The sequence below is a fragment of the Taeniopygia guttata genome, chromosome 9, assembly GCF_048771995.1.
Source record: "Taeniopygia guttata chromosome 9, bTaeGut7.mat, whole genome shotgun sequence".
NCBI classification, from domain to species: Eukaryota; Metazoa; Chordata; class Aves; order Passeriformes; family Estrildidae; genus Taeniopygia; species Taeniopygia guttata.
Window position 1 is genome coordinate 11,044,318 of NC_133034.1, and position 24,424 is coordinate 11,068,741.

The 24,424-nt window shown below is 37.7% G+C and overlaps 1 protein-coding gene across 1 annotated transcript in view; it reads right to left on the reverse strand.

Moving 5' to 3' along the window:
• Positions 1 to 2,261: 2,261 nt before the first annotated feature.
• Positions 2,262 to 24,424, reverse strand: part of DNER (delta/notch like EGF repeat containing) — a 111,491-nt gene continuing 89,328 nt past the window's right edge. The window contains exons 9-13 of the mRNA XM_030280061.4: positions 17,387 to 17,509; positions 15,113 to 15,226; positions 13,866 to 13,997; positions 8,617 to 8,863; positions 2,262 to 3,356 (exon numbers count right to left, since the gene is read on the reverse strand). Coding sequence (XP_030135921.4) covers positions 3,245 to 3,356; positions 8,617 to 8,863; positions 13,866 to 13,997; positions 15,113 to 15,226; positions 17,387 to 17,509 — 728 coding nt within the window. The 3' untranslated portion in view covers positions 2,262 to 3,244. The remainder of the gene's footprint in view (positions 3,357 to 8,616; positions 8,864 to 13,865; positions 13,998 to 15,112; positions 15,227 to 17,386; positions 17,510 to 24,424) is intronic.

Below are 24,424 nucleotides of genomic sequence, written 5' to 3' on the forward strand. Positions count from 1 at the left end.
GAGAAATGCAGATTCCCAAAGCACCTCCCAGCGACAAGATGCAGAGAGGAAGAATCTGTGGCAATGGTCTAATTTTTCTCAGCTAAAGTGAGGTTTACACCTGCAGGATTTAAAGGGGATAATTTTTCTGATTTTAGCCACCATGTGTTTTCTAGCTGTTGTCCTCAACTGTTCCCTGAGGCCTTGTATCTGTGCCATACTGCAATTAGCCCAGCCACATGGATAGGGTCACTGTCTGCATCATTTTGGACTGGCTCCATCCAGAACCCATGTAAATGATGACATTTTCCTGTTAGCACATGTATCACAACTCTGAGCTGTAAAGACAAGTTTCAAAACATCCCAAGAAACAAGTAAGAAGACGTGCATGCTTCTGGGGAAAAAAACACTCATGGATGTTTTCCTATTTCCAGATGGAAGAGCATGAAAAAATGACCACACTTGGAGAATGCACAGGTGTTGCAGGACATGTCACAGTTGAGACGGCCACGACACACAGAATAATACCATGCCACTTCAAAAGGCTTCAGGTGTCTCCCCCTACAGAGTAACATCACATCATTTCAGAAGGCTGCAATGCAAGCATCTGCCCTTCTTGTTCTTCAGCCCAACCTTTTATCCCCTCATGTTCAAGCATGGTACCTGTGTGCCCTCTGCTTCCTTTGGTGGTTGCTCAGTGCCCCTGGGCACTCCATGGCTCATTGTGTCAGTGCTGCTCACCTGCTGCTCACAGCTGTGCCCATGGGGATGAGGCTCCCACAGCCCCACTCCCAATCACCACAGACTGTGTGCCTACACACAAGTACTAGAGGTTAATGACAAGCCCAGAGACTTGTCTCTGTCTTGTCCAGGAGGAGCTGGAGGCTGTTAACCCATTGCTAGGGAAAGACTACATACATTCAGCCCTTTCTGCAACTGGATTATTTACAGGGAAAAAAAAAAAAAAAAAAAAAAAGAGGAAAAAAAGAAAAGGTGTAGTATATTAACAACATGTGGTATTTGCTATACATCTGTATTTGCTCCCTGTACAGAGCAAACCTCACGTGGTTGGGGAAAAGGATATGAAATAACCGGTGTCCCTTGCCCACATTCATGTATAGTCTCAGGACACTGGTGTACAAGGACAGTAACCAACTTGTTCTTGCAGATTCAGAGTTGGGATACAAACACAAGATGAGTCTGTTCCCTCCAGGTCTTAGGACAGCTCCATCTGGCAGGCAGTGCAATGCCTCACAAATATCTCACAAGTGCATGCCTAAAATGCCATCAGAGTTCAATAAAATAAATTGGAAGGAGACAAAGTAATTTTCAGAATACAATTCACAGGATGCACAGGATGATTTACAGAAGCTAAAGGCTTCAAGCTGACAGGAAAATAGCTCCTCACAAATTACTTATCGTTCAGATCAGTCAATTGAGAGAAATACAGGTTGGTCAAGAATCGCTGCCAAGGTGTGATTTGTATGCAGAAAGGCTGCTGCTCATTGCAACATCTCTCTTGTAAAATATGGATCATGCATATGTATGTTCCCTAGAACAACAGAGTTGCTTGTTTCCCCTACATTATATAGATTTGCAAGCCAATATTTTACTGACTAAAAAGGGCAAAAATTCTGAAGAATGAGTACTTCCCTTCCTTTGATTAACAAATCAATTACAACAGTGCTCCTTTTCTGCTCAAGTTACCAAAAATGGTACAGGGTATAGCTTGCTCTTGATTTTTCTTTCTTAAAGGTTCTCAAAACACTTCTAGAAGCACAGTAAACAAAAGTTTCAATATATTGGTACAGCAGAAAACTAACAATAAAAAAAAAAATCATATGACAGCCACCAGATGCAAATTTACAACTTTTGTCATAGAAAACCATGCCTGAAGAATTAATCTAGTTTAAACTTGAATCTGAGCTCCTCAGTCCTCTTTTTAATAATTACTGTCTCAGACCACCATTGTTGAAAGCTCATGGTAGCAGATACAAGATGTCAGGAAAGGTATGCTGGATTTCTGAAGAGCATTTGGCATTTCTGTAATTCAGACACAGAATGGTGCTATAACCTGTACATCCACCATTCAGAACTGTGCCATTACTCTGGAGCTGTATTTATCCCACTTTTGAGAGACTACCTTGATAATACAAACCATTTTTCCCTTTTCAGATTAACAGCTGGAATATCATCTTTTATTTATAGTGCATCATATGCTCATCTCCTTTCAAATTTATAGACAAACTTCAGTTTGAAATGAAGAAAAGCAAAGAAACAGCTGCAATCTTCACTGGTTAACTTTTATTCAGTATTTTCTGAAATAAGCAAGAATTTAAGACGCCCATAAGCGATCAAATACAGCCACAAAAACCCCATACTGATCCTAAATAAGAAGCACTATGAGAAACACACAATATTTCATGAAACAATACTGTACATCAACAACCTTTAGGAAACAAACAATTCAAACCATATGCTTAGTTTACTCACAATATAAAAAAACTTTAACCTTTAAAGAAAAATATAGATTCAGTCCAATTGTAGGATCCAATCCCATATCCAGTGAAGTCAATGGAAGTTCTCTCATTGATTTCAATGTTTAAAGGATCATGCCCTTAACTTTGCCTCAAGAGGCACTTTAATTATTATACAAGGCCTAGCCTGAATAACTATTACAAAAATGTCAAACATCAACTCAAGAGTATGTTTTAGCAACTTTCAGGAAATAATGGAGGAATAGGTTATCTATCCATGCATGGAATAAGGCAAAAGCTAATTCATTCAGATTAGGAATAATAATTTTTACTAGTTTCTTTTTCACAACACAAACATTTTAGACTTTTTTAATTAATGGATATATTATATATCATATTATGCTTCACATTTTTCCTACCTCTACTGAGAAAGCTGGCACTTACATTTCATAAAGAACTCCTCATTAATTATTGTTTTCTGTTCTGTAACAACCACAAGAAACTCGTCTGGGTTTAGTAATAGTGTCTACCAAGAAAAAAGCACACACTATCATAAGCTGATAATTTATAGAGCTCAAGGTACATTAAAATGTAAATCATGAAGTTCACAAATTCTGTTTTAAAATATTTTTCCAAACTAAAAGCTGCAGAAAATTGGTTCTTAAATATTCTACAGAAAATTCTGAAGCATCTAATGGTTTAAATTACTTATGCTTTCTTCTTAAAAATATTTAAATTAGGTTAGTAGCCCATCCTTTTCAAAAATAATCCAAAAAAGATACACTAGATTACAAATCTTTTGTCTTAATCAGTGTAACCAAAGGTTTGTCATCTGGGCTGTAATCTTCATAAGCAATAGGGGTTGCATCATACATTGCAGGTCGGGATTTCTTGCCAAACCTGGAAATAAAAGAAAACTTTTGGTGACAAACAAAAACATGAATAAGTTCACAGCAACAACGCAGTGAGTTATGGCTTGTGATCAGAAACAAAGTCAGACAGCTTAGATAAACTCTATATAACAAAAGAAATCACAGGAAAATGATGCAAAAATGGTCAAGTATTTTTTTCTTATTGACCTGATGCAGAGAAAACAGTACAGAAAACACAAAAAGAATTATTTTAGTCATCCACACTAAGGATTTTTATGCATTTATGAACTATATTAAGCATATATTAATTTACATTATGTACATTGGAAAGTAAAAGCCAGAAAATTCAGATTTTGAGGATACTATTTAGCCCAAACCAAAATTAACTTGATTTTCTTCCAAGAGCTTTATGGAGGTTCATGGTTTCCAATTTCAAACTTGCCTGTTTTCAGTGATTTAGAATTGCAGACAAAACTGGAATGGCTGAAAGCATTATGATATATATGGTGAAAATTTCATTTTTCAAAGTACTTCAGCTGTCCATAAGGCTACAGTAGATTCATTCCCATGTATGAATGTCTGCCTTCTTCTATAGGTTGTTTTAACAAATACAGGCAGGTCACATTTGCTCATCCCCGTCATGATGGATAAAAGCGATTTTCTACAAATGTGATAAAATTTCAAGAACTGAATGAAGGAATCAATGCATGTTAGCACTGAATTCTGAATCACCATTTTCACCACCACCCTCAAGGTTTTAAAGGAAATAGAGCTTTGCAGAGACACAAATGATGGTGAGCATTCTCCAGAGATTTCAGTGAAAGTCTACCTGCCCTTTCTTACAGCAGAGAGCACATGGCTTGTTGCACACAGCGAAGCAGGACAAAATCTGTTTTCTCGTTTAGGTCAGGGTTTACAAGTGCCCCTAATTAGAAAAGGCTGAGAGAAGAGCACAGCACATGTGCAACTTATTTATGGTCTGGTTGAGCCACGGAGCTGCTCAACCACTTTGCTTTGATCAGGTGGTTCAGAAGTCAGCCCCTGCCCAAAGCAGCAACCAGACAGAATTATCACCAACCTCAAAGGTTTATGTTAAAGACAGAAGTGTTAAATGGGAACTCTGTTCAATGGGTGTGTATCTGCTAGGACTGCACAGCAGGGCTATGCTATCTAATTGATAGCATAAAGGAACACACAAAGAAATTATCAATACAATCTGCAAGAAGCAATGACTCAAAGACTAATCAATAGTGAAAAGATGCAGGTTCTTGCTACAGAGTGTGCTGGATCAATTAACTGCCTGCTTACAACAAAAGCATATACAAACAAGTAAATAAAGATTTTTTTTCCAGGGCAACCAAACACAAGATTATTAATATAACAAAGAGTATACACTGTGTGGGGAAATCTCGATCCTGGGAAGTACTGAGTGTGGAAAAAGACTGGGGGGACATGACAGATAATAATTTTAACATTAGTTTCAATGCCATACTGTGAACAATTATGTGCTTGGGTTGGTTAACAGTGCAGCAGCAGCAGTAAGAAAGTTTTTCAGGGTCAACATTTAGCTTTGGCATGTCCATTCACAGGTGATGATGGTGATGTTCCAATGTGTATATCAGACAGGCTTACCAGTGTATAACAATGTTACACATCACAAAGATAATCACAAAGTAAAGTACATGAAATAACAATCAGAAAATATATTTTGCAGTGAAGCATTGAACAAGAGAGACCTGTGTAGCTTGAGAGAAACTGAGGGTTCAGTGGCAATTCTGAGGACAGTACACATTCATTACAGCAATTCTTGGCAGAGGCAGTTCCGTGTGTGTGTGTGTGACAGGCACTGCAAATCATCTCCACCTTTGGAAAGGTCCTGCTCCTCCACTTCCTTAGAACAACATTTCAAGAGATGGCTAACTATAGAGAGTTATTAACCTCAACAACTCCACTCACATAGATTTTTGACAACATTGGACAGCTGAATCCTGAGGAAATGGTATCTTCCAACTTCTGTGGGACAGGCAGAAGTTTAGAGTTTACCCAGCAACAGAATTAAGAAACCAACCACATGTTGCTAGTCTGCTCAAAACCAGCAACTGTCAGAGTCCACAAATAAAATTGAACAAGAGAAGTAAAAAAGAAGGACCAGAAGTTAAAAAAGGGATAAAGTATATTGAGAGGAGGAAGGGATTTTTCTGGTTTCCACAGGGGGAGAATGAGAAAATTTATTATCTCTGCATTATTCAGAGAAATGGTCAGGTGTGCAAGTGGTATTGTGCCTTTCTTAGAAAAACTGAGCTATAATCCTAGAGTTCCCAGAAAATTAACCTTGACAGAGGCTGTATATTAAGCAATTGGTAGGTGATGTGGAGACCAGGGAACGTGTGCACATGATCACAGTTCTACAAAAAGGCAGCTGACAGAGACTTATGCCAGGAAACGGTAAGAAATGAGTGTGTGCAGATGCTCATCCAATTCAGAAAGCTTAGTCTGACACAGGCAACTCCACAGGAATGGGGAGAACATGCAGTGGAGAGAAGCTGACACTGCTGTGACAAGAGAACTTAATCAGAGTCTGATGAACCAGACTCTTCAACTGACACAAAGAGGACAGATCAGCAAGTGAAAGTAAAAATTAAATAAACTACACTGTAAGTGGTGCATGAAGGCTACTGATATCTGGGCACACAGAGAACTAACTGCAGCATAATCTGTCACCAGATAATTCATGAACTCAGTGTGAATGCTTTTCTAAACGGAACAATTCTGTTTCAATGACAGATATCGGTTCTATTTCAATGACATCTTACTGCTGCCATAGCCAGTGGCCTATTAGCCAACTATTTCATTACACTGCTCCCCTCCAGCTTTAAAATGTATAAATTTTAACATAAAATGAATATTTATTTACTGTCTACATAATGGATGCTAAAGACAACTGTGCTTTAACTGCTTGGAGAACTACCTAGTTCTGATCTGCTTATCTTAGAAACAATCCCTAGAAGTTGACTTTTATTAGTAATGATCCTCGAGCACATTGGTTTTGTCTTACAGCAAAGTATTGATTTACTAATCAAATACTTTGATCAATAAAGATCAAATTATTTTAAAAATTATCTAGGGAAAAAATGCTGAGAAACATGAACAAGCAATTTTAAAATAATTTACTGAATATGCAACAGGCATCCACACCCCCAGACACCTGCTGACTTTATCAGAAATCTTCCCTTTAAAGAAAATAATCTACTAACTTTTTCCTTAGCCTCCATTTTCCAAAATTACTGCCAAGTTTTGGTATCTAACTTTGAAAGGTAATTTTTTTTCAGAAAATGCTGGAGTTTCTGTTATTTAAAAGTAGATTTATCAGAATCAGTGATTCTGAAAATTCAGACCTTTATATATGTAGATTTAAGAATTTATGTAAAAATAACTATAAAAGTTTTGCTCCTTTTCCTGGATTGAAATGACAAAAAAGTGGCTTATATCTTTCTGAAACCAAAATATACACAATTATATACACAATAAACCTCCATTAATTACCTGCCTTGGCAGCTCTATCTTGGATTTTTACAAGGCATCACATTCTTGGAGGCACTGAAAATTATTTGGAATGAAAACATTTCATTTGCATTAAGTAGAAATACCTTTTCCAAGATAGGGAAACCCTCAATGGACAATAATGTAACTTCTAACTACATAATATGGATTTTAAAAAGCATCATTAATCTATCCCAGTTTAAGAATTTTTCGAAGTTGGAACGCTTTGAAGAGCTACTACTCAAAGCTGTGACATGACTAACTGAGCCTGGGGGAACACCTTACCCATTTCAGATAATTTTGATTACTTCAGCAGTGGTACAATTTAACTTATTTAATCTTCACTGAAACAGAAGTGGAGCATTCAGAAAGTTAATTACCAGCCATCACCAACCAATATGCACACATTTCTCCATGTTAGTGCATATGAACATGCCTCCCTCGGTTGTTTTAAGAGTTTTTAATGGTAACACACATGAATATTGTGTTGGAATTTGAAGTGATCTTGACAAATTGAAGAAATTGGAAAAAAGAAACACCAAAAATGAAAATTCCAGCCTATTAAGAGCGACGTCACAGAAGAATCCTGGCTAGGAAGACAGAAATACTGGCTAGGAAGCAAAATGGCACACATGATCTTGGGATGACGAAAAGGTCTAACAGGTCACAAAAGTATGTTATTAGTCACTAGAAAGGAAAAAAAACCACCAAGTAAGTTTCTTTTTCAGATGTATGAATAGGAATGCCAAAAATAAGATGCAAGAGGTGATTACTCAGTTTATTTGGTGCACATAAATCTTCAGACAGAGAACTACTTCCAGCTTTCAGGACCCCCCCTTTAAAAAAAGAAAAAGACAAGAAATACAATCTGGAGGGTGTCCCAGGAAGGCAATAAGAAAGATGACATGATCTGGGAGGGGACACTGAAAGAATGGGTTAGTTAAATGTGGGAAAGAAAAAAGTTGCTTTGCTTTGTTTGTTTTTATCATACAAGGGAACAGGGGAGGGCCCAGCATCTGATACACAAGTGATATGAACAGCAATACATTATCCTTCATGACAGCCTGAAGAGCAGTAAGAAAGAAGCAGCCAGGTTAACAGCAAAGAAAATCCAGGTTAGATTTTAGGAATGCCCTCTGTAAATCTACTCAACTCCTTTGGAAGTTTTTAAACACAATAGTTGTCAGGGAGTTAGGTATATTTAATGCCATATTAGTGCCATGGCTTACACTTGAGCTGTCAAATCCCTTCCACTTCTACTTTTGGATTATTCTGACACTCAATGCCCTGCCTTGCAAGTGCTCCATTCAATTTCAAAGTAAAAAATTACCGTCTCTAGGAAAGCAAGTAAGAAAGGCAAATAGGAGCACAAAAATGAGTGATGTGAAGAGATTCTCACTGAATAATCAGGCAAATTAGTCACAAAAATCAAAGTGTGTTTCCCATCTGATCATATTGCTTGTGTGTAGCAGTTAAAGAATCTTTGCATCCTTAACAGAAGATCTAACAGGCTACAAACTTTGCATCTGTCCCACTTCACCAGTTACACCAAATAAAGTCAGAATAACTCCATTGTTTTCAAGGAGTTTTGCTGTATTGTCACACCTCAGGTGAGAGCAGTGAGCAGTGCTGATGCTTTCCCAGCAGAGCAGCCCACTGCCTCTGCCAACAGCACTTGGGTGCACTGTGCATGAACTGCAGTGACACATCACAACAGATTCCTAGGACATCAGCATCCCAGCACAAACCTGGCGTGTCGGATGGAAGCGATTGCACTACTGAATTCACTGTCAATGCTCCTGCAGTTGTAGAACTCCTCGTAGGCTGGCCTGGAGGAGCCCTGGTACTCAATGCGGCTGATGCGGCAGATCCCCACGATCAGGATGATCAGCATCAGGACAAAGGCCACGCACAGCGCCCCGATGATAATGTAGAGGGAGTGACGAGGCATATTTGTCAGACTCTCTGCCATATGCCCAGACTTCCACTGCAGATCTGCCAATAAGAAATAAAAGGTTATCACTAATTAGTAATTTATATCCATCCTGCTGAATAGAACTACTTTACGATATTAATTTTCAATAGTTCTGACTTTTGAAAATACGGAGATAGGTAATTTGAACTTTCCCAGACTCTTTTAACAATACAACACCGGGCCTAACATGCTACGAATTTGAAAAGCGCTATGTTGAACCTTTACCCACTTTTTTCTGTAGATTTTTAAGGTCATATAGGAACATCTATCTAGTTTGATCTCCTGTGCAAACCAAGTAACAGAAAATCAAATTATTCTTGCATTATGTTATTTTATATTACAGGCTCTCTGCAGGCAGGCAGGTTTTATGCAAAAGCTTTTAAGAAACAAACAGCTCTCTTGTGCAGTTTGTTCCAACAGTGAAGGCTTCCACTAAAACATGTTATTTAAGATGTACTTAACACACTTGGTTTGTAATTTGAAACAAAAACTTTCTTATGCCTATCTCCTCCAAACTGCAGAGACTTCAGCATTTCAAGGACAAAAAGGACACCTCATCAAGTCCTACAGCAGGGAGCCCATTGGAGTCTTTTCCCCATCATAATCTCACTGAGATTCTCAAAGCAGACCTTAAAGTAAAGACAATATGGAAGAGGCTTCTTGTATTTATGTATTCCAGATCTTCTACATAACTATTCTTGATCCCCAAACTGCATCTATGCTAAACAGATTTTCTATCAATTGCCTGTGTCCTCAGATCTGTTTCTCTCTAGCATGGGTCAGAATATTTCTAATTAAACTGTACTTCCCTCCAGGAAAGTACAGAGTTCATTTTTGGCAGCCTATGGTCTCATATTATTTCAAAACAGGAACAGAATTGAATCATCCTGACTACAGAAATGTAGCACTCTGCAAAAGTTATTTCTAGTAGGTGCCTGTTCCTTTTCCAAATGTACTTCTGCTTTGCACTGATTTAGACTCTCCCTTTACTCAATCACAAACAGTCTGGGAACAGGGTTTCCAAGCATATGCTTTGGGAGGTTAAGATATTCTCAGAAGCTACCTCTCAAGGATGCTGATGATGGCAGATAATTCAAGCTCCTGAGTTGAAATCTCCAGTTTAGCAGCAGAGAATAAAATCTCGATATACAGTAGAAATACAGGGATTGTACAAGGACAGGAAAAAAAAAAAAGTCAATTTTAGAGGCAGGTTGTAAGAAAGCCCAAAGCTGTAACACGTGGGATTCAGCTGGGCAGAGTTTGGAGAAATGGCTGCTCTTTGTCACAACAGTGAAAGTTGTCCTGGAGCACCTCCCAGCTTGGGGGTACTCAGACTTTGTCCACAAATGTGAGCTGAGTTTAAGGATTGGATGTTCATTTCTCTTATCTTCTTCAGAGGCCAGTAAAGTTTTGATCAGCCTGAATCATTCAGTGATTTAATGTTTCTAAGGCACTGTTACTGCAGTTTGCCCAGTCAGGATATGAGGGGGAGAATGCAGCTGTGCTCTGTGAAGTTTGGGATGGGCTTCTATTTCTGTTCTGCAGCACATTTGTCACACACAGTGGTTTCTGTCAGGATGTCAGACTAGGTTGAATTCAGATCTAATGTGTGCAGATATATGGCAAGACACTTCTGATTTAGATATCATGTCTTCCATCTCTGGATGACAAAGCTGAGAAAAATTTCTTCCCTTTTTCCTCACCGTATCAAAATATAAAGATTAACATTTTATATTCCAGAGATTAGAAATAGCATAAGACAGCTTTAAATCACAGTATTTTCAGTTGTTACATTAAAGTTCATAAAATTAATTAAGAATAAGACTTCAGTGCATACCATGGTCTGTACTAGAAATTCTTCATATTGTTAGTTTTCAAGTAACCATATGGTTTGGCATACCTCAGTAACTACATTAATAATTACAAAAGTGGCAAAGGTAATGATATTAACAAATAATTGTCAGGCATTAGAGGATTCATATGAGAAATTTGTAAGCATTTTTACAGTGAATGCGCCATCAACTTTTTAGGCAAATGCATTTCATTTTGAAAGGAAGAATAGCCTCTTTATAATTAAGATTAATTTAATCCTATTTAATTTGAATTGCTAATACTGGTAAGGATCATAAGATGATATTTAAAAATATCACAATTCATCCAGGCAACATACATCTTATCTAGTTTGTTGTATATACAGCACTTGTAAATTAAAAAGAACAGTCTGACAAGAAGATAACCCTGAAATCGTGTTAAGGTAGTCACTTCAAGCAGCTAAACCAGCTGGTGAAAAGTGGGGAACTATAAATAGGGTGGTTCTACAAAAAAGATTAAGTACCAGTAGCCTCCTTCATGGCCAGTAACAGAAAATTACCAAGGAGAAAATGTTATCAATTTAGTCAAATGCCACCAAAACACCAGTTTCTGATAAGCCTGGCTTTGTGTCTTTTTCTAGCATTCAGAGGGGCAGTCCAATACAAAGTCAGTATGCAGTGTTTACATTTAATTTCCATCACATTATTACCATCATGTACAAACTGCTGAAAGAATATAATAAATATGGCAAAGAGAACTGGAAAGATGAACAGAAGCACATTTACTAATAGACTGAAACTTCAGAGCTCAAAGAAATCCACAGCACCATTGTCTCAACTCCAGTGAATTCAGAAGTGCTTATAAAACAGCTGGATATGGCCTATCTAGATATGATTAGAATTAAGTTCTCATCAGCTTATTCATTCAAAGCTCAGGGAAAGATAGAGAGTACAAAGATCTTCACATGGCTACATGGACCTGTAAAAGAAAAATCTGCAGATCAAATTACTTCTAAATTCTTTCTTCAAAGTGACTTCTTCAAAATTCAATCCCTCTTTGTTTGTATAATCCATTACATCCATGTTAAAATCCAAATTCTTTAGGAAAGGTTCCCCAGCTTTGCACATAAGGCACTGCACTGGTTAGAGAGGCTGCATGTCCATGGTTATCTGTTTTGGAGTAGCCTTATTTTTTATGATGTCCCATAACAACATATGCTCTTATTTTCATGCTGTGGCAAAGTGACTTAAATAGCAAGGGAACTATGAGTGACTAGAGCATGACAGCCAGAGCACTCCAGAACATGCACCACTGAATTCCTGTAGCATATCTGCAGGCTCAGAAAGCCTGCAAACCTTTGTATCCCTTTGGCATTCCAAAACATAACAGAAATGTAATTGTTACTTCATCAAGGGACTCCAGGAAATGCATTTGTTTTCTCCAAGAACATATTATTGCTTTCTCCAAGAACTAAACCCATCTGTCAGCCAACTACTTATTATTGAAGGCAGGCAGAATTATACTGCCTTGCTGATCAGCTTGGACATGCATGTTGCAGGTGTCACCTGTCGCCCTGATTCTTGAGTTTTCTAAAGCCTTCTGAGTTTACATTCTATTGGGAAACTTTCCCACACAGTTTCTGTAAATAATGTGTTGTTTTACATTCCTCCATGGGGGTGGAGAGACTTGATGTACTAGTGCTTTGTCCAATGTCTTCGGAGAGGTGGCCCATTCACTCTCCAATCCACTGTCACCTTTGGAGAAGTATAAAAGTTAGAGTCAGAAAATAAACGCTCTCTTTTTTGCCTTGCAAGGTGGCAGGTAGCTCGCATTGTGCTGTCTCGTGTCCTATAGCGACAGTCACCAACATCAGCCTTGTCAGGAAAAGTTCATCTGAGCATATTTTAACACCGGCAATATGGCACACAGGGTTGTGCTCCCAGTGTCTGCTGGCTCTGAACCACCCGGGGAAGTGTGTGAGCCATTCACAGGGATAACAAAAAAGGCAGGGCTGTCACCATCTCTGAACTAGCTGGTAATGGTCTTCTACAGTCTTTGCTTACACCAGAAAGCTCTGAAACTGAATGTACTGGATTAAAGTAAGGACTAACATCAAGAACATCAAGAGTAGAATCAGTTTGAAAAAAGCAGTCAATATTTTTAAGTAAAGTTTTAGTAAAAGAGGGTAAAAAATAGAAGGTTTACATGTTTCTTGTGTGAGATACAAAAAACATTTTTAAATCCATCCTTTTTGTTTTAATTATCTATCACCTATGTCTGCAATCTTAACTGTGCTAACAAACCTGTGTGTGTATCTGTATAATGACTTGGAGGGATCTATGACCACAGTACCTGAGCATTCAAGAAGTTAAATACACAGCTGAAATCTCCAGCAAAGACAACATCTCTAGCTCAAGAACAAAATATCCGAGAAATACAAAGCATGTCTGTGAGCAACAGAACTAATGAAACCTCATTTCCATTTTAACTCTTCCACAGTTGGGTTTCATACTTTCTGCCTCTCCTGGACTCTTCATTGTTTCATAAGGAGGCCCTTACAGTGAAGCTTCTCTCTAAAACGAGAAACAAGATCACACTGAAGCTGTTGCTTCCAGTGGAATCACTCTTAAGTCTTACTGAATGCTTTGGAAAATATTTGGTCTTGGAGCCCTTCTTCTTTGTTACAAATTTGGTGGAAATTAGCCTGTGGCTGGAAAATTTATTCCTGAAAAAGTTGTTAAAAGCCTGCAGACACAAATTGCAACACAATTACACAGAACCAGTTTCCTTAGGTAAGCAAGTTCCAAGTTGTTTTGCTGAAACATCACTATGGCTGCAGGTGCTCTGAAGACAATACAAGCCTGTTAGGACCGTGCTGATACTGCTATGGAACACACTTGACCCAAAGTGTGCAGGGAGGCTCTGAAGCATGAGCACAATTAAAATGCAAACTGAGTGCCCAGCTCTGAGGCAGCACCCCTGACAATCTAGTCTGACACATCTCAAAGTAGGGTCCCAAAACCAGAAGTTTTTAACTTTCACTACCACTTTTGAAACGCTGTGGCCAAAAAATAAAATTAATTTACCATGATTTTGTTCATTTGCATATGACTCAGAATATTTGTGCAGATAGGTGTTTAGAGATAAAGAAAAAATTCCTTTAATATAACTTACAACTTTTAAAAATGGTTAGAGAACTACAAAACTTACGTATTTCACAGTTTGCACCAACCCATCCATGAGGACAATGGCAGGTGTAACCACCAGGCTGATCTATGCAAGTTCCAGCATGGTGACATGGGTTGCTGTCACAGTCATTTACATCAATTTCACATTCTTCACCTTACATAGGAAAAAAAACCAAAATAAAAACAAAAACAAGATTATGTATGGCAAGTGCCTGATGTAGCAAGTACATCCTCAATCATTTAACTTCCCTCTTGCTGCAAAGCACCTTATAGTACAATACATCTTTATTCTCAGAACATCAAAAGTATTCCAAGAAGGAAGTATTATCCTTATTCAACCAGGTGAAAATAAAGCCTGAGGACTAAGGGACTTGACTAACCTCACACAGACTCAGTCTCATTTCTCTAAATGTAATTTCCATCCCAAGAAAATGTGGTATAACACATGATCATAGATATTCTGATATGCTATAGAATAATGTAGATAATCTGTGCCTGAGAAACTGATGTGGTACAATGGAAAGCTAATTCTTTTCCAAAGAATGTCCTTTAATTAGAAGAAACCGAAAAGTGCAATTTGATCTATAAACCAGCTATGAATGGGTTTACCTATTATTCTCACATTGGATATGAACTTACATGACCAACAGAACATCAGATTCTAAATTACCTTGACATCAGATATTTGGATTATGCCAATCACATCAGTCTAAGTACAAGGCCAAAAGATTAAGTGAGCTTCTTACCAGTACTCTGAAAGTGTAAATTGATTCATAACAAGTATAGCAATTGCATATTAAGATAATGGAATAAGCTGTTTCTTGAGCACACAGTAACTAAGGTCACTGTTAAAACATTTTTCAGTTTCAACAGTGTCCAATTAGTATATTAGGTTACCTGGAAATCTTCAAAATACTATTTTTAAAATGCAGTCTAGTCTCAAGTAGCAAGGTCATAAGCCATGCTAAATAGCTCTTAGCTTTGTGAGGACACTTTAGTAACAGGCTTTTTTTGCTACAAAGTTCAAAGCAGATGTAAGCAACATCAAAAGCTTTTCATTCTCACGAGACTGCTACACAGTCTAGTGTATATACACTAGATGCACTAAATTAATGCTAAAATGCACTAAATTAATTTGGGCTTTGCTAATACAGCAAAGCCAAAATTAATTTCTTCCTTGAAGAGACACAGTCTTACTTGGTATTTGTCTTCCTCTAGACACAGTGACCGAAGCAACTAGATATTCTGTGTAACACACAAATCACTTGCCTGCATATCCAGGTGCACACATGCATGTAGCATTTAGACCTTCGCTGTCACAAGTGCCACCGTTCTGGCAGTTGATGTTAACACAAGGATCTTTGTATAATTCACAGTGCCTTCCTGAAAAGGAAAAACCAGTAATTGCCACTGACATGACTGATACTGGCAGCATGGAATCAGTACATGTGATAACTTGACTTCACCTGGATGAGTGTGCAGGCTCCAAACCTGTCCTTCTGGGCTATTGATGTCATAACCATGGGGCTTATGCTGGCTAAACTTTTTACACATGTGCCTCCTCTCTGCTCTTCCTACAGCTGTGCTTAGAAGAACTATTGGATGTCTATGAAAAACCACATAATGAAGCATAAACAAATCAGTTATCTAAAATTCTTCAGTAATATGTCAACAATAATTGTCTTGACTAAGAATTTTATGTAATAACTTATTTAATTACATACATAAGCATTCTGATGCCTCTCATTACCTGTTGCTGGAAATGAGGAATATTACTAATGTAATAAAAAAATTTATTCAAATATATAGTTAAAAATATATAACTGGATGGCTCTACTTCATGCCACTACCTTCACTCTTTCACGTCCAGCATAGGCCTTGAGAATCCAGCAGGTTTGTCTTGCAGAAGACAGTGCAAGCTGCACCTGGCATATACAACATGTAACACAGCATATTCCCACCTAGGGACTGGGAGAGATACCCTAATGCCACTGCTACACACATTATTTTCTTGGAGTCTACTGTTCAGATAAAACTTCTTTTTTAATATAAATGTTATAGTTATGCACACACACACAGTACAGACCTCCCAAATCATTTTGCTGACATTTGCAGTGTTAGCAGCAAGAAGGCAGAGCACTCTAGCTGGGCATCCAGTGAGTGAGGAGCTGGCACAAACTCCAGCCCTGCCCAGCCCTGAGAGCTCCTGTCTGCCTGCCAGCCCAGGGGTGTGGAGGCAGAAGGGGCACTGCAGATGGGCAGCCCTGGGGTGGTAGTGCCAAGACTGAGGCATCTGATGGCCCACATCGTTTCTTGAGCTGGGTACCTCGGGTCTATTCATTGGTGCCACTGATCTCCTCGAGCTCTGCAATGATGGGAGCTCAGTGATCAGCAAAAGCTGATTCCAGGTGCCCTGATTTCATTTACAGCACAATGTGCTGTGCTCACAGTGCTTCCAGCTCCACCAACAGGCTGGGTGAGAAGATGAACATTAATGGTGAACATTTTGGTTAAGTGCTGCTTAAACTGTCAAGAGAAGCTGAGGGTCATTTCCTCACCAGGCCTCTAAAATGATGAATTCTGTATCTATAGTCAAAGAGCGGTGCAATCACCAGTGTGAAACACATTTTTAGCCTCAAGCAGCTGTTAAGTGAGCTTTACTTATCAGCACAGATAAGGATTGATACACTTAATGAGAAAATGCTGGAGCAATGTTCCTTAAAATATAATCATTCTGTGTATAATATTTATTTATAATCCTAATAGCACATAAAATTACATTCAAAGTGTTCGCACGATTCAACAAGACTACACTAAAAAAGTATCATTTTAGCCTTCCCCACAAGGACTTGTCACAGACCACTGATATGTGTTAATTTGTTTACAGCTGAAATTGCTGTGAGAGAAAAGATTTTGTATAGCCAAACAAACACATTTTGTATAGCCAAACACTATTCTCATCTATTTTATGAATTACTTGAAAAATGCCAAAGAGGGATTAAATTTGGACACAGATCTAAGAACAGATGCAGTTAACATGGAAAAGCAGTCACAGACCTACTACTCACTCTGGGCTTTACAGTCTTCTAAACAAACAATCAAAATTTTTATATCTACTCCTTTGTGCTAATCTATTTCAAATACTAATCCTTTATTATTGTGTTTTTAGTTCACTTCAAATAAAAAATAATTTGAAAGCTCTCTATGTAAAGGCTCCAACAACAACTGATGAAAAAGTCTATTTAACCATTATAGTTTTTTTTTAAATCTCATCACTTTTTAAGGTATCATAAAAACAGAAAAAACCACAACTGAGACAAACAGAGAAAATCCATTTGTGCCCAGACCAGGACATGTATTATTCACAATGGAGCTATATCTTAACTATTAATCTGAATAAAGATTAAGATCAGGATCGATACTGAAGTTTGTCTCTGTTAATTTGACGAGAGGGATATATTTCTGCTCAGGATATGGTATCTCTCTTTTTGTAACAAAACTTGCCATAAAAAATGCAGAGAACAATTGCAAACCCCAGCCTACCTTCATATTCAGCAAGGCACACACACTCGTAGCTGTTGACGAGGTCTCTGCAGGTGGCTCCATTCTGGCAGGGTGCAGAGAGGCATTCATTATATTCCTCCTCACAGTAAAGGCCATGGTAACCTAAATCACATGAAGAGGAAACAAAAATAGTTATGAAACACTTTGCAGTAAAAATTGATTATTAGGCAACTATAGACCATGGGCAGATGCTTGCTAATTTAAATATACTGTGCAAACTGATATATGTTAACACACTGATTTTAAAGGTATCTGTTCCCCAGGTGAAAATTACTAAGAAAATATTGGAAGCACAGTATTCTGAAAGAATTCCCAGCTCCTGTGATAAAGCACAATGAGGTGTAAGGATGGAGACTGTGGCAAAGACCAAAAGCAGCAATGTGAATACCCACACTCTGATTGTTAAATAAATACAGGAATATCGACTATCTCCCAGCTCCTTTGGATCCCTGCATCAAAGCCACTGTTCATCAAAGAGGTGATAATTGTATAACAGTAGTTGGAATGATTACATGTTTTAGCATTAATGCTATACAATGTCAAAGCACTGTAGAAGCATTAAAGTACTTTCATCTTTGCAGTATTTCCAAGCCATAGGCAGGTATTATGGGGTGATTAGGTAAACATAGAAAGCAGAAGCAGAGAAAAGCTACACCACCTGTTAACAGCCACTGAGTCTTTTGTATTATGAGATAAGAAAGAAGGAGTTAATCCACTTGAAAACAGCGCCTTTTTCATTACTTAGTGTGCCATGCAATGATTAGTTGTAACAGTAGCTGAAATTACAGACCTAGTGCAGTCTATGATATAATACTGTGCACTGGAACAGTGTTCATGTGCTTATAAAAGCTTGATTTCCTCATTACACTAAAAAAAATAGACGAATGAATGTACAATGAATAAATATGCAATGGGCATGAATACAGGTACCAGGAAAAAGGCCTAACATACAAAGTGTAGATTATACAGTGTGATTTTAATTCTTAAAGTAATCTCTAATCTCTAGTAGCAAAACTCACAGATATGAAAGGAGGGTATCTTTCATGAACAAAGAATCAAAGAGAGGGGCATATTCTCACCTTAGTAAATTCAGTATCCTGGTCTAAATATTCTCCAAAATTCTCATAGAATAATAGGAAATAGGACAAATGCTGCCTTCAGACAACATTTGCATTCACTCTCTCCCTCCCTATTATGGATAATTCAAAAGAAAAATTTTTGCAGATACAACTGTTATGAAGATACAACTCAAGATATATAGACAGTACCATCCATTATAATTCTCAAAAAATTGTCCTTTAATAGGAAATAGTTGGACTAGTAAAGTATTAAGAAACATTTCAGAACCACTTTCTCCAAAGCTGTCAGCCAGGTAATAGAGAATTAATTATGGTAAATGTATAGGTTTTCTTGCTAGCCTACAATGAAGTTTATCTAGCTTATGAGTATATGAACTAGCCTTATGTAGTGAGATCTACAGCCAATGTACAAACCACCAAAATCAGACGGGAGAATCAGAAAGAAAAACAGATGGGAATTCCCAGTGCTTAACACCAATGTAATTAGATATTCTCAGAAGAAATATTTTCCACTTCTCACCTTTCCAAGAGAACGAATGGGATTTGTGACTAAATGGCTGTCTGGTTTCCAAAATCAATATGAACTATGGTATCACCTCCTCAGGCTGCAGCCAGCCCACGCTGCCAGACATTGCACACAGCCAGGGAAAGATGTTTTCTCTCTCCACGAGAGGGCAGGTCTCACCCACACACAATTTCACCCTCACCATCCTCACCCTGGGGCCAGCAGCTTCTTTCTGCTGAAACTGCTGGAATGGAGAACGTTCCACTGTGGGACCTCCTGAGGGAAAGGCACGCTTCTCCTCAGGGAGATAAGAGGTACCTTGTCATTCTTAATGAGCATTTCTCCTTGCATTACTGCTTTTAAATTATACTGATATATAAACCCTGTAGTACACTGAATTCATACATACATCTTCAAAAAGACTACATAAATAACTTCTACATTTTGTTGAAGAATTTAGATTGAAACAGGAGCATTTTTCATAAATAACTTCAGAGTAATGGATTCTAGTGTAGTTGCTTCCTTTCCTTCTAGTAGTGTAACAATTCTACTGCTTTTATGTTCCCAGCCAATGTCAAATGTAGCTCTTTGCATCTTTTGTGGTGTGCAATATTTTTGTGGATGTATTCAGAAAGAAAGAAAAAAAGAAACCTACATTAACAACACTTCTCCAGCTACTGTGTCTTGAAAGGATTAAAAAAAAAAAAAAAAACCACAGGAGGCATTGCAGCTTCAAGAAAGGGCAACTTTTCCAGGTCACATGAAATTGGAAAAGTCTTTAGTAATAGAATCTTCCTGAAATCAAGCAGAACCTGAAAATGAAGGTTCAATTCTGATGTGCTCTCTTCAGAGGCTGAGGAATGGACAGGGAACCTAAAGTATCCCTAAAATAGAGATGTCCCTATGTAACCCCTTTTCCCTCTATGTGACCATCCCGCTGCTACATCCCACTGCTACTGGTCTTTACAAAAGTAGAAATAGATCTGTTGCCATTCTTCTCTCAATCCCCAAATTCTTCTTCCTCTTTCTTAAGCAACTGGAAGGGTGCCTCAAAGAGAGCAGGTTATTTTCCTGATAGAAATAAAATCTCTTAACTAATATATCATAAAAGTAGCAGAAAAAACTACACCTGAAAAGAACAGAGAAAATGCATTTGTGCCCAGGCATGGCCTTCAGTTACATGCTGAACTGCACTGTCTTCGCACATGGCTGTTAAAAACTGCAGAAGGAGAAAATGGGAAAGAGAGTCCACAATCTGTGTCACACGGGCTGATGAGGAGAAGACATGGGGTTTGTCAAAGCCTTCAAGAGCAAAAGATACAGCAGAGTAATCTCTCAAGAATATCTGCACTATCAGGCTAACAAAAGAAAGAGACAAAAGCTTACTCTCCCTTTAGAAATCAATAAAGAACAAAGCTGAAATCTTTTTAGCCTTTTTAGACACTAACCCCTCAATAGTGACTCCCTGGGCTTATCCATACTTAATGTTTCACCCAATCAAGGTGGCAGAACATAAATCCCATCTTTAGGGGAAGGTCTGATGGGGTACAACGCAAACCAGCTCTATTCTGCAAGGAACAGCATCAGTTCATACACATGGCTGTTCACTGACACAGAACTGCATGTTAATGGCCAGGAAATAAATGTGTCCAGTTAAAGTCTGAGCTTATACAGCAATTAAATAAGAGAAAGAGAGAAGAATGCTCCAGATGGCAGAAAGGTAGGAAGCCATGTTCACCAGCCATGGTCAGATTGCAAGGAAGGTGGTCTTAATGTAGCAGTGGAAACAAGATGAGGAAACAGAAGGAATAATGAGCTCACAGACAGTCAGGAACTGGAATTAACCTGAAGTCACTTCTTCCAGAGCTCACATATCCTGCCCCAGTTACAAAATCTGGGAAGGGAAAAGACAGAGAAAAGAAAAATGGCAACTACAGCAGACAAATGTTGCTCTGGCCTCTGCAAAGGCACTAAAACTTATGCTCCTAGAACTATCTATTAAGCTGCATGAGCAGTAAAATCAAGGGAACATACTCCATGGTACTGCTTCTAAAGTTGCAGCCACTTTTTATACCCGGTGGCACTTTTTCTGAAACTCTTATTTTCTTTCCCCAAATGTTCTATATATGCCATCATATATATTTATATAGAGGGCAGGTGTTAATGTCTGTACATGTGCTGTGCAGTTTCAAAATTTATGTCTTTAAAAAACCCAAATCCAAAACTTTGCTGCAATATTAAGCCATGCAATTTCTAGCTCCATTTCCCAACTTTGGACCAGACAAAACTAAAAATACTATACTAAATATTTGCATTTGAAATGTATAATGGTAGCTGTATTAAAACAATTGCATATTGAAAAGAGTAAAATGGTTTATCAAAAAGAAGAAACTGGTTTGGGACCCAAGGACTAAATAAACGTTCTAAAAAGAGACACAAAGGGGCCCCACTAGTTTCACCAACCAGACTTTAGATGAGAAAGCCAGCAAATGAGCACAATAACTTTTATTAGAATTAGTTCTTTAATATAAGGTAAGAAGTAAAACATAACACAAACTCTGAATCTAATGTCCAAACATTAAGTATTTGTTACCTGTAAAGGGCGAGGTGGTAAGTGTTAATAATTAGGGTGTGTACGCATATAAATAAAGATTTAAGGTAAGGTAACATGTGCAATTGAAAAATCACACACACAGCACAAAGTAGGTATGGTTGCATAGGCTTGGGAGTTCCACAGAGCCCCTCAGAAGACATTTGAAGTATGTTCAACTTAGAAATAACTTACACACTTTTCCTTCCACTCTGAAAACAGGAACATTCAAAATATTAGACTGCTTTCCAAGTTACCTTATAGAAATTAGCTTTCCTATACAAGCTATTAGATAAAAGCCCACAATGAAAGCCAACACACACACAAAAAAAAAAATTAGTAGCAAATGTCTGGTTGTTCATGTTCTGCAAATTGTGCAGCTATGCAAGTATAATCACTATCATTTATCATTCTTCAAATCTGTACACTGGCCAAAGAAACAAGGAAGCCAAATTGCCTACCAAGCAAGGAGACTTGCACAGGCCTTGGACTAATTGGAACAATTTAAAATTCCTCTCTTGTTTAATTTTTGAAGCAGAAGTAACACAGATGAAAATCCAAAATCCAACTGACACTGTAAAACAGTGCTTAAAGGAAGGACAGCATTGAGGTCACACATATAAGCAATACTCTTAGGCACTTTGTTCCTGTATTAGAAAACTATATCCTCTGTCAAATACTTAAAAAAAAAAAAAAAAACAGACTAGCATCCCAGAGCTGAACACAAAATTTAAATGACAGATTCCAAATTTCATCAAACTATTTTCCAGATATGTCAGATAATCAATACAGAAGAGAATTCTAAAGTGTCATTAAACAACATTCCCATTAAAATACCTAAAAAAAAAAAAAAAAAAAAAAGTGTAGGTATTCAGGGATACGTCTGAAAGCCTCCTGTACAAAAAAGCCAATGGTCTAGGAGCAGGCATACTGATCCTAAAAGCCTGCAAGTCAGAAAGCCTCAAGGTCACAAGGCAGAGACCATTTCTTTCCTGGTAATAACTTTATTATTAACCCTTGATAATGCTTCTAAACTGTACACAAATTTTATTCATTCACTTTACAAGTAATGTAACAGATACTGTCAAGGTCTCTTCAGGTCAAACTGTAAATAGAAATCAGCTTCTTAATATCCCAGAGACATAAGTACATTACTCACCCCCTCTAGCAAACTGCTTTTTGATAGATATACCAAAAATATATTAGGCTATGATTTGTGGTTTTGTGGGTTTTTTAGGAATTGCAACATAGGAATCCTCAAGTTTAATTGCTCTTACCTTCCTTACACTCAATAATTACCCAAATCAGGGGCAAAGTGTATGTCACAGTGCCTCCTACAGGCTGAACTATACAGAAGTTGACTGCCATTTATCTATTATCTTTTTAACTCATGGGGAAAATATGTGAAAATAATTGATTCAAATTCTGCTGCTATGACTTAATAAAAACCCATAATAATATGCTCATAACAATGAAAAGGCGTATAAGAGGAAACATTCTGTTTACCCCTATCTTGATGCCACTTAGGTGCAGCTCTTAAACGACCTTCTGAAATAAGTTACCCAAGTCTTTAAACTATTGACAGATTACAGACAAGCTCACTTAATTTGGCTTCGAGTTCCAACGCTTTGTGAAGCAAACAATGTTATTTTTAAAAGTGAAGTTTACAGCAGCCTACAAAATGTTTGGAAAAAATAAATGTTTTTAATGTCATACATGGAGCAACACAAAAGAGTTTAACTAAATAAATGCCACATATGCTACTGGATGCAATCTCTACAGCTTCTCATCTCTAAATTTGAAAAGCATAAATATTGTTCAAATAAAAATAAGTTTCCACAACATGAGAGGTCTAAGACTACTTTTAAGTCCGGAGAGAGACAGAATAATTTTGAAAAACCAAACCATGGAATTCTAATCAGGTTTAGGTGACGAAGTTCTGAAAAACGCTTTTATTAGACCAAGAATATTTGACTAGCTTTTCTTTGTTTGAACTACAGGCAAAGAACATGCTGAAGAAGATTAGAATTTCCCTGGATTTCCTGGAAAGATAAATGTCTAGTTTTTCCTACTTTTAATGACAAGTGCTGTCAACAAATGCATTATAAGGTAACATTAGTGTGGTATTGTCTGCATTTCACTTTCATATTTTCTCCTTCTGTCAACTCCAACAAATTTCCATAGCTTCTGGTAATTTGTGAGTACCCCCAAAAAAATTTCTGATGGCCTTTTTCATATAAACAGCAGATAAATTCTGACACCACCTAAAAATGCTGAATAAGTTAATTTCATCACAAAATCCCCATATTCACAAATGTCCACAAATAGACTGGTGCGATACATGCACATCCTGAAAACTGAGATGGAAGAGATGAAGAATTATGACTGGCTTCTCACAAAACAAGCAAAAGCAGCAGAGAGAAGGTATTCCTCTGAAAGGAGCATAGAATAATGTGAATGTCACAGCAGAGCTACTAACTATCAAATGTCACTCCTTAGTTTATCCCTTGTACACTGGAAATTTGTTTTAGCCTTAATTTTTTCAGTTTTCAAGTTTATAGTTTCAAAGGAACAGACTAAAAAAAAAAAAAAGTGCCAAAATTATTCAAGTGACTACCAAGATTGGTGCATATTCTGTAAGCGCTTAAGCAGTGGTGGATGTGTAGCACTGATGGATATCAGACATTTTAACTGTGACTTCACCTACTAATTATCATTGCTAAAATGGAAAAAGGGAGCTATAAGCACCCCAATATCCTGTTACATTGGTACAAGGATACAAAAATGCTGAGCTAAACCAGTTGCTATACAGACCCCATGAATGTCAGGCTGTGCTGTCAAAC